The sequence below is a fragment of the Haliotis asinina genome, chromosome 5 (genome assembly GCF_037392515.1).
Source record: "Haliotis asinina isolate JCU_RB_2024 chromosome 5, JCU_Hal_asi_v2, whole genome shotgun sequence".
Lineage (NCBI taxonomy): Eukaryota > Metazoa > Mollusca > Gastropoda > Lepetellida > Haliotidae > Haliotis > Haliotis asinina.
The window spans coordinates 68,778,146-68,790,132 of NC_090284.1; the positions used below are offsets into that span (position 1 = coordinate 68,778,146).

The following is an 11,987-nucleotide window of genomic DNA, read 5'->3' on the forward strand; positions in this document are numbered from 1 at the left end:
GGCATATTATGAAGAACCTGTCGACGAAGGACAGTAAAACCACTCGACTATCACACTTAAAAGCTAATATTATCACTATTTGGACAGTACAATATAAAAACAGGCCATAGATCGCCAACAACCGAAGGTAGATCACCATACTATGGACCATGGGGACTTGCAGTACCTCAGCTACCTGCATGGTTCCTACTTGGATTTACACCATCCCCTCAGCTGCTGGCGACTGTATGCCACAATTTAAAATGACACATATTCTACGACTAAAAAAGTGAAAGATTAAATCTGACTTCGACTGTTTTGGGACTTACGTACTCTCCCTGGAGGACAATAATTTTACGGTACTTCAACCCCCTTCGAGGATACAGCCACTAACAATTTTAGCTGCTAATTCAACTTCCAATCATAAAATATCTATCTATGTACAAGTCATGTAACAGGTCTAATTCTTTTAAAAACCCAATGATTAAATGAGCACTAACATTACTAAACAGATCCTTCATAGTTCTTGATTTAAAAAAAGTTATTCTTTCATCACAAGGGATACAAGACGGAGGATCCTCACCTTTAAGCAAATATTCATGTGTGTATCGTGTGTGGCCAATACGACATCGTCGCATGATAACCTCTTCAAATCTGGACTGACAACCCAAGTACTTGTAACGAACGTAGAGTTTTATTTCATGTAATTTGTTCATACCTACTTGTGTGTCCCACCTTTTCTGCATCAGATCACGGATGTAAGACCTAATTATAGCTTTATAGTCAGTGTATGGAATACGACGTGGCGTCACAGATTGGTTGAGTGCTGCGTCAGCAGCAAGGTCTGCCATTGTGTTAGAAATGCCTACGTGACTTGGTAACCAACAAAAGACGATATCGTATTGGCCAGTAGCAAGATTATTATACAATTCAATAATGTCAATTAAATGTGGATGTTTACAAGAAATATTTTTAATTGCCTGAAGGCAAGAAAGAGAGTCGGATCAGATTATATACTGTTTATGTTTAGGGTGTCTTTGAATATATTTAAGAGCTGTTAATATGGCGTTAGTTTCTGCTGTAAAAATAGAACTATTATCTGGTAATCCAGAAGATATTGTTCTGGATCCAATGACCACTGCGCCACCATCCTTGGACCCATCTGTAAATAATGATTTATAATTGCTATATTTATGTTTTAATTGATTATATTCTTGTTTATATTGTAATTCATTTGTTTCTGATTTTTTAAATGTAGTTAATGTTAGTTCGACCTGTGGCCTAACCAATTGCCAAGGAGGAGAAGAAAGAAGACGGGAGGGAGCTATATGATCCAGCTCAATGCCGGCTGCAGAAATAGGTGGTTTTATTCTTAAACCAGGAGGCGGAACAAGGGAAGATTTCTTATTGTATAAATCCTCATAGAGAGGATTGAAGACACAGTCATATGCAGGGTTTGACTCATTGGAACATAGTTTTGTGATATACTGTAAAGCAAGTTTTATACGTCGCTGCTCAAGTGGTGGCTCATCAGCCTCGACATAAAGGCTGTCAACAGGTGGAGTTCTGAAAGATCCAAGACAAAGTCGTAGATCTTGGTGGTGGACAGAATCTAAAAGTTTTAGGTTGCTTTTGCAGGCTCCGCCATGAACGATGGAGCCATAATCAAGTTTAGACCATATCAATGATCTATACAAGTGAAGGAGGGTAGTCTGATCCCCTCCCCACTTTCAGTTTGAAACAACCTTTAACAAATCTAGTGCTTTCAGGCATTTAGCTTTAAGAGATCTAATATGAGGCAAGAAGGTTAAGTGAGAATCAAATATTAGAATTTTGCCTCCTTTACGACTTTGACAGGAGTGCCATTTAAATATAGTTCAGGGTCCTTATGCGGTTTATATTTCCTACAAAAGTTTCCTACAATTAGTGTTCGACCTTGAGAATTTAAAACCATTCTCAAGACAACATTTATTTATTTTGTTTAAACACAACTGAGGTTGTCGTTCAATAGTATTCATGTTTTAACCACGACAGGAAATATTAAAATCATCCACAAAAAGTGATCCATCAATCGAATCATTTAAAACCTTGGATAATCTGTTGATTTTAATACTAAATAAAGTGACAGACAAAATACTATCTTGTGGGACACCCTGATCCTGATTGTAATGATCAGACAGGGTTGAACCCTCTCGGACCTGAAATTGCCTGTCTTTTAAAATCTCTGATATAAAAAGAGGCAAACGGCCTCTCAACCCAAACTCATGTAAATCCTTTAAAATGCCATGCTTCCAGGTCGTATCATAAGTTTTCTCAAGATCAAAGAAAATTGATACAGAATGTTGTTTATTGACTGTAGCATTTTTAACGAAGGATTCCAAATGTACCAAATGATCAATGGTACTACGGTTTTTTTCTGAAACCACATTGAATATTTGTTATTAGGTTATTGGTTTCAAGATACCAAACTAATCTGTTATTCACCATACGCTCCATGGATTTGCAGACACAGCTAGTAAGCGATATCGGTCTGTAATTTGATGGATCTGTATGATCCTTACCAGGTTTTGGTATTGGAACTACAATGGCATTACGCCACGAAGGAGGAAATTCTCCAGACGTCCATATTTGGTCAAATATATCTAAAAGTGTCAATAGACATGGTTCAGGTAAGTGTTTCAGTAGCTGGTAATGGATATTATCATCACCCGCTGCTGTGTCATGAGCTTGCTCAAGAGCTGTATGTAGCTCATGTAAGGAAAACACTTCATTGTAATCTTCACCATTATTTGATTCAAAATAAGGTTTTTCTTTTCCTATAACTTCTGGTATCTCTGAAATTCAGGAACATAATTTTCTGATGAAGAATTTTTGGCAAGCGTTTCGCGAAGTTTATTTGCAATTTGAGATGTGTCAGTAATCAAACTATCACAGAAATCTATCAGCAGATTTCGAACCTTTGCTTTTTCTTCTCTGACCCATGTTCCATACCTTGGACACCGGTTTGCGTGAATTAATCCTGGAGACATTGTTCCTCCAGAACTGCCGTTTGTTTTGTTTGAACGTACGACGAGCCTTCGCATTTAGTACTTTAAACTTATTTAAGTTATGGACAGTTGGATGATTTCGAAAATAATTCTGTGCTCTTTTCCTCGCTTTTCTAGCCTGTTTATACTCTGTATTAAACCAAGGCTTCCGTACATGTGGATTTGTAGAGGACTGTGGTATACACACTGCAGCTATCTCATTTAAAGCGTCAGAAAAACGCTGAATTTTATCACGTATTTGACTGAAACATGAAGGTTGGAGTTTAGATGAGCACAATGTTTTAAATAAGGACCAACCTGCCCTAGAAAAATTCCATCTTGTGTAAGATGGAGCGTCAGATGGGGAAATGTCTGATAAAATAGTTGGAAAGTGGTCACTTCCACAGAGGTCATTGTGGACTGTCCAAGCAAATTCATGAAGTAGATTAGAATCTGCAAGAGACAAATCCAGAGAAGAGTAGGTGCCGGTTGCAGGATGCAGATATGTATTTGAGTCATCATTGTATATACAGAGTTCATTATTGGATATAAAATCTTCCAGTATTTTACCTTTACTGTTAGTATTTGTACCACCCCAGAGTGGGTTGTGCCCCAGAGGCACGGTTTCGGAAGCTGATCATAGAGAGATTGTAGATCAGATAGTTGGAGTGCTGAAGAAGACGGAATATACAAAGAGCATAATTGAAATTCAACGTGAAGAGTAAGTCGCACTGCAACGGCTTGGAGATTAGTTGTAAGAGTTACAAGGCTATGAATAACGTCTTGTTTGACAAGTATTGACGATCCCCCAGTGGCTCTGTCACCCGGAGGTGAAAAATAGTGATACGCATCATATTGACGTAACTTAAAAAGATCTGTTTCAGATGCGTTTCCTGAAGACATGTTGCTCGTGGTGCAAAATCGTGGACCAATAGCTGCAGTTCATTAAAATTGGTCCTTATGCCTCTACAATTCCACTGTACTATATTTGGTGAATGATTCATCACTTTGGTGCATTTATTGGTGATCTACCACGCCTTGATCTAGAAGGCGATAAACTCCCTGTCCGGTGATGGATAAGTTCAGACGTGTCCATATCTCCGAGGGACCCAAACTTATTAAAAAGTTGAATCTCATCTTTTGAACCCTTAGCGACTCTATCGCTTTGGTTGATTCTAGTAAGTTTTTGGTTTCCTTTCACAGTTTGTGCGACTTGATTTCCAGGTACAGCTTTTGACTGACACGAATCTGATTTGGAATGAACATTTGGACCAGAGGACTTTCTGTTATCCAAATGAGTCTTTGGACTTCCGGAATCCTGTGACAAAGGCATAGGCTGAGGTTGAGATGGCGTCATGGCTGCAGTCTGAGTAGCAGAATCTAATCGTAGTAATAATTCTTGATTTGTGATGGGTTCAGGAGAAGTAGATTTTATCCATGTCAGCTCTGTCTGGCATTCAACTGAGAGTGTGGTCGTGGGTGGTCTTTTACTAACAGAAGCATAAGAGTCTTTTGGGTAAAGAGAGGGAACAAGCTTCTTAGCCTCAGCATAGCTGATATTTTGAAAATGTTTTATTTTATTCACTTCCTTTTCCCTCTTCCATATCGGACAATCTTTTGATGAGGAAGAATGCGTTCCTGAACAGTTGACACATTTTAAAAGTTATTTGTACAGTCTTCTGTAACATGAGATTGCTCCCCACAATGAGCACAAGTAGTACGGTTGGAGCAAGAATTTATCCCATGACCAAATTTCTGGCATTTAAAGCACCTCAGTGGATTTGGTATATACACGTCAACTGCAAGATTGCAATACCCAGCTTTGATTGACTTTGGTGCCGTTGGAGAATCAAATGACAATAAATATGTGTTTGTGAGAACTACTTCAGAATTTTGACGCCTCGTAAAACGTTTCACGTGCGTGACACCTTGATCTTTCAGTTCAACCATGATGTCAAGCTCCGTCATGTCCTCTAAAAGATGATCTCGATCCCTGACAATGCCTTTACTTGAATTCAGTGTACGATGGGTTGACACTAAAACAGGGCATCCGGCCAACGTATCAATTGACAGCAGGTTGGTTGCTTGTTGTCGTTTACTACATTCTATGAGTAACGACCCAGATCTCAGTCTCCTGATATTTTTCACGTCTCCTGCAATACCATGCACTGCTTTGGAAACAGCAAACGGATTGAGTTTATTTGGTTTTTTATCCACAGATTCTATCACTAGAAATCTCGGCCAATAGTCTACCTGTTTCAATGGTCGATAACTGTCATTTGTGCTTTGGTCATTATCAAGCTGACATTTTTTTCTCAGGGTGGTTTCAGGTTCCATGCTAATGTATATAAGATTCATCATCCCAGCTCCCCACCCACCACCGAGTATCATAAAGACAATGTTATCTATAAGTGGATCTCCGACCTGCAGCACCAAGGATACTGTGATGATATATTCCAGCAGAAGGATTAAACAAGTAATTTAGTACCAGATTGGCCCATGAGCCATCGCCTTCTGGCACCAGCATCTAGGCAAATTTTATCAAATTTGAAAATTCATATATCGTACAATATATACTTAAAACCAATTATGTCAGCATTGTGTCCAAGCCAAATAGTTATTGAGCAACGAAATTTAGTGCTCAGGGCTCGGCATGACCAGCCGATGGGTTGAACCAGGCCCATTCAACCACCAGTCTAGGTGAAGTAAGGGTCGAAGGGGTGTGTTGAGCAAAGGGAGCACGATTACAGGCCCCAGTGCCATCAACCCCCAGACTCCCGTCCTCCACCGACACAGGGCCGCAACCCACGGCAAACGGGTTGGTGGACCAAATATGCCCCCGGGTTCACAACGGGGGCGTTGGCGAGCTCTTGGCGTTACCCAGCACCCACCACGAGGAGGTGCCTCGCCACGGGTGCCTGTGCGTTTAGAATCTTTTGTGAAGAATGCTATGATTAAAAAACAACATGCTGTGTCGATCTGTTTTGATTTAGAAAAAGCCTACGACACAACATGGAAACATGGAATTTTAAAAGATTTACGTGACTTTGGATTACAAGTCCGTTTGCCGCAATTTATATCCAACTTTATAAATGACAGGAAATTTCAGGTCCGAGTGGGTTCTACCCTGTCTGATCATTACCTTCAAGATCAGGGTGTTGCAAGGCAGTATTTTGTCTGTCACATTGTTTAGTTTCAAGATCGACAGTTTATCAACGGTTTTAAGCGATTCAATTGATGGATCACTTTTTGTAGATGATTTTACTATTTCTTATCGTGGTAAGAATATGCATACTATTGAACGACAACTGCAGTTGTGTTTAAACAAAATACATAAATGGTGTCTTGAAAACGGCTTTAAATTTTCTAAATCCAAAACTAATAAAATTATTGTATACATTTCTGCCGTAAATACAAACCCCATAAAGACCCTGAACCATCTCTAAATGGTATACCCATCAAGGTTGTTAAGGAGGCCAAGTTCTTAGGTGTTATGTTCGACTCACATTTAACCTTTCTGCCACATATGAAATTCCTCAAAGCTAAATGCCTGAAGGCACTTGATCTGTTAAAAGTTGTTTCCAACACAAAGTGGGGAGGGGATCAAACTACGCTATTGCACTTATACTGATCACTAATCCGTTCAAAACTTTATCATGGCTCCATTGTATATGGTGGGGCCTGCAAAACAACCTACAGTTATTAGATTCTGTCCACCATCAAGGTCTAAGACTTTGTCTTGAGTCTTTCAGAACTTCTCCCGTTGACAGTCTCTACGTTGAGGCAGATGAACCATCTTTTACACAACGCCGAACAAAGTTAGCATTACAAGATATTACAAAACTATACTCAAACGAATCTAACCCTGCACATAACTGTGTCTTCAATCTCTCTCTGAGGATCTGTACAACAAAAAGTGTTCTCTTGTTCCGCCTTTAGGGCTCAGAATTAAGCCATTTATATCTGCTGCTGGCATTGACCTGGAAAATATAGCTCCTTCACGACTCCTTTCTTCTCCTCCTTGGCAATTGATTAGGCCACAAGTTGATCTAACATTAACTACTTTAAGAAAACAGAAACGAATGAATTGCAATATAAACAAGAATATAATCAATTAAAGAATAAATATAGCAATTACAAATCCTTATTTACAGACGGGGCCAAGGACGGTGGTGCAGTGGCATGTGCCACTGTCATGGGATCCAGAACAATATCTTGTAGATTAACTCGTGACAGTTCTATTTTCACAGCAGAAGCAAACGCCATATTAACGGCTCTTAAATATATTGAAAAACACACTAAACATAAACAGTATATAATCTTTTCAGACTCTCTTTCTTGCCTTCAGGCTATTAGAAATATTTCTTGTAAGCATCCACTTTTGATTGAAATTATTGAGTTGTATAATGATCTTGCCACTGGCCAATGCGACATCGTCTTTTGTTGGTTACCCAGCCACGTAGGCATTTCTGGGAATACGATGGCCGACCTTGCTGCCAAGGCGGCACTCAACAAATCTGTGACACCACTTCTTATTCCATATTCAGATTTTAAACCTACTACTATCTTATATACGTGATCTGATGCAGAAGACGTGGGACACCCAAGTGGGCGTAAATAAATTACATGCAATAAAACCTTACATTGATTACACCTACTTAGGTTGTCAGTCCAGATTTGAAGAGGTCATTATGCGGCGATGTTGTATTGGCCACACCAGATATACACATGCACACCTGTTGAAAGGTGAGGATCCTCAGTTCTGCATCCCTTGTGATGAAAGAATCACAGTCAAGCTCTTAACTATATTGAAAGACACCCTAAACATAAACAGTATATAATCTATTCAGACTCTCTTTCTTGCCTTCAGGCTATTAAAAATATTTCTTGTAAACATCCACTTTTAATTGAAATTATTGAATTGTATAATAATCTTGCTACTGGCAAGTGCGACATTGTCCTTTGTTGGTTACCCAGCCACGTAGGCATTTCTGGTAACACAATGGCCGATCTTGCTGCCAAGGCGGCACTCAACAAATCTGTGACACCACTTCTTATTCCATACTCAGATTATAAAGCTACAATAAGATCTTATATCCGTGATCTGATGCAGAAGAAGTGGGACACCCAGGTAGGTATAAATAAATTACATGCAATAAAACCTTATATCGGTTATACTTACTTGGGTTGTCAGTCCAGATTTGAGGAGGTCATTATGCGACGATGTCGCATTGGCCATACGAGGTATACTCACGAATATTTATTAAAAGGTGAAGATCCCCCGTTTTGTATCCCTTGTGATGAAAGAATCACAGTCAAGCATGTCCAGCTGAATATTCCATCACGAGGGATAATTTTTTTAATTCACGAACTTTGAAGGATCTTTTTAATAATGTTATTGCATTTTTAAAAAAACTTAGATTTGCTAAATGAATTGTAAATAGATAAATATTTCATTCTTGGAAGTTTGAATTAGTAACTTAGAGTGTTAGTGGCTGTACCATCGAGGGGGGGTTAAAGCACTGTAAAATTATTGTCCTCCTGAGAGGGTACGTAAGTCCTAAAACATTTAAAGTACATCAAAACGTTCCACTGTTTCTAATCGTAGAATACCTGTCTTTTATTTGTGGATAGATTTCCTGAATTGCTACCTGCTGAAGGGATGATGTAAATCCAGCTAGGGTCCATGTAGGAAGCAAATGTACTGTAAGTCCCCATGGTCCCTAGTATGGTGATCTTCTGTCGTTGGTGATATATAGCCCGTGTTTTATATTGTGTTGTCCAAACAGTGATATTAGTTTTAACTTTCCACACTAGTTTTAAATTGTAACTGTGATATTCTAGTTGTTTTACTGTCCTTTGCTGACAGGTTTATTTATAAAGTATATATCATCCATTTTAGTGTTAAATGTTACGATATGGCTGAAATATTGCTGATGTGACGTTAAATATTAACTCACTCACTGACTATTGTCAAATACATGTTTGATTTGAATTATGACGTTTAGAACTTTAATACAAGACGCTATTATGGATGACAACTTCTTTAATTCTTTTAACACGACGTTTCAAGGCTAATTCTTGCCCCTTCGTCAGGTGGATAATGAGCATAGGTAACATTGCAGAATATATATAGGTATACATGAAGCCAGAGAGGTAAGATGTATATACAAGCACATAAATGTAGTTAGGTATATACAATCACAGAGGAGAGATGAAAGGGAGGAATGTTTTAACAGTACATGTTTGTTTACACAGCTGATATATTCAGAGTCTGTGAGTCCTTGTTGACACACCAGGCAGAGGGTAGGTACACGCCTTGATCTCTATTGATCTGAGGTTCTAATCTTCTGATGTTGATTGCTTCCCAAAGCTTCCTTCTCCGCCAATCACTGATGTTGGAAGCCAGGATCTCGGTGTTTTTCCAGTCGATGGAGTGGTTTGGATAGTTCACGATGTGTTCAGAGAGGGCCGATTTCACTGAAGTTTTGTGCTCTTTGAGTCTGATGTTGAATGGTCTACAGGTTTCACCTATGTAGCTGCTGCCGCAATCACAGTTTATCTTGTAGATGCAGCCTCTGGGGTTGGGGTTGGTTTGATCACTGCCACCTCTTCCATTTGCTCTAAGGATGTTTTTCAATGTCTTATCAGAATAAAAGGTCGCATCAACACAGGCCGTTTTTCTGAGGAGTCGACTGATTTGATGACTTATCTTGCCTTGGTATGGAATGTTGACTCGGATGGGTGTAGGTTCAGGTTTAGGGAGGCGGTCGTTCTGATGCTGGAGAGTTGTGGCTATAGTCTCGTTAACGAGTTGTTTTGGGTATCCATTGAGGGTGATGAAAGTTCTCTTGGGGTGGTCAATTTCGTCTAGGAGGTAGGCTGGGTCACAGATGGCTTTGGCACGTCTGGCTAGGGTGGTGACTATGGCTTGCTTTATTTGTGGATGGTGGTTGGATAGGTAGTGGATATACTGGTCAGTGTGGATGGGCTTTCGATAGCCAGTGGGAACGATTCTTTCAGATGAGTTTTCAAGGGATACGTCTAGGAATGGCAGCTTGTGTTGGGCTTCTACTTCCATGGTGAACTGGATGTGGGCGTGTTGTTTGATAAGGTGGTCAAGGAGTTCTGCAGGGTTGTGGTTGAGATCGAGGATAGTGAAAGTGTCATCAACTTTTCTATACCAACATAACGGTTGGAATGGCGATGTAGATAGGGCAGATTCTTCAAAGCTGGTCATACGATTCACAAACAACCTGTAAAAACTAGAATCCTTGTGTGTTCCAGAGTCTTCTATAACACTGCCCAATTCCTTGCCAGACTGCTTGCCCCTTTGGGGAAGGAAGGAAGGCAAGAGAGCGGGGTAGATCCCCAGTAAAGATAGTGTATTCCAATAATAAAATTTGAATCAATTTAAAAATTCAAATTCCAAGGGTCGTCGCATATTTAAGCAAAATAAACGACAGTGATGGCAAAACTGTGTTTTTAAAATCAACCCACGAACGTCTATTTCTAAGGTTTGGCATATGATACAGAAAATCAAAGGTAAAGGATCAAAGTGTAGCGTTCACCATCTCAAGGAGAGTGACACTTTTCTCACTGAAACATCTGATATTGCAAATAAAATAGGCGAAACGTTTGCTAAACATTCCCCTGCGTCTAATTATTTACCAGCCTATAAGAAATGTAAAGATCAACAAGACAAAAAGAAATAATTTCAATTCGGACAGTATAATGAAATCTTTTCCATTCATGAGCTCCACACTGCCCTTTGAGCAAGCTCATAATACTGCGACTGGTATAACATATATTAACGGCTCCTTAAACATTTACCTGAGTCGTCTTTAGAAACATTGTTGAATATCTTTGATCATATATGGATGTCTGGTCATTTTTCCTCATCATGGCGAAATGCTATTATCATTCCTGTTCCTAAACCTGGTCGGGATCATACTGATCCCTGTAAGTACCGACCAGGAGCACTTACTAGCTGTGTTTGTAAGACTGTGGAACATATGGTTACTAATCGATTAGGTTACAACCTGGAAACCAACAACCTCATCACTAACATTCAATGTGGTTTCCACAAAAATAGAAGTACCATCGATCACTTGATACGTTTAGGATCTTTTATTAACATTAGTCCTCAGAAGAGGACATTTTCCGCCGGCCTCCATGGTTTGTAGACTAGGTTTGAATCGTTTCCATTGAAATCATGAAAACTAAAAATTCCTGTAAACAGCAAAATGTACCACTTCAAGATCTGTCTGATAATCCTTCCAAGATCTGTTGAAAGATATGAAATGTTTCTCAAGTTGTGCTCCGGAAACGAAGCCCAAGCCTCCATTTTGGAACTAAGTTCGAATTGTTTCCTTGGAAACTTTGTAAATAGCAAAAGGCACCATTTTGTGGTCTGCCTCAAATATCTGCCAAGTTTTGCTGAAAGGTATTAAGAAGTTTCAACAGACACCACTTTAGGTTCTGACTGATAATTACCAAGTTGCCCAGACAAATATTGAACGCTGTTTGAGTTTTGCTCTGGATACGAAGTCCATCCTTCCATTTTGAGTTTTGCTCTGGATACGAAGTCCATCCCTCCATTTTGAGACTAGACCCTACAACGTTTCCATGGAAACCGAGAAAAAAATAAACCACAAAAACCTGTAAATAACAAAAGGCACCACTTTAAGTTGTGATTGGTATATCTATCAAGTTTTACAGAAAAATATTGAGTTCTGCTCCGGAAACGAAGCCAACCCCACCATTTGACTAAGACCAAAACGTTCCATGGCAAAACAAAACAAGCAGAGAAGCAGCCAAAGAAAGAAAGAAAATTAAATAAATAAATGTCAGTACACTGTAAATAGTAAAAGGCACAACCACAGGTCCAGATTTTTGTATCTGTCAAGTTTGGTCTAAAAATATTGAACGGTTTTTGAGTTATACCCCGGAAACGAACTGATTACGGACGCACGGACAGAC

The 11,987-nt window shown here is 39.3% G+C and overlaps 1 protein-coding gene across 1 annotated transcript; it reads right to left on the reverse strand.

Moving 5' to 3' along the window:
• Positions 1–9,255: 9,255 nt before the first annotated feature.
• Positions 9,256–10,245, reverse strand: LOC137284002 (uncharacterized). Its single transcript, XM_067815667.1, has one exon. The coding sequence runs from the start codon at positions 10,243–10,245 to the stop codon at positions 9,256–9,258; it is 990 nt and encodes a 329-aa protein (XP_067671768.1).
• Between the last annotated feature and the right edge of the window lie 1,742 nt (positions 10,246–11,987).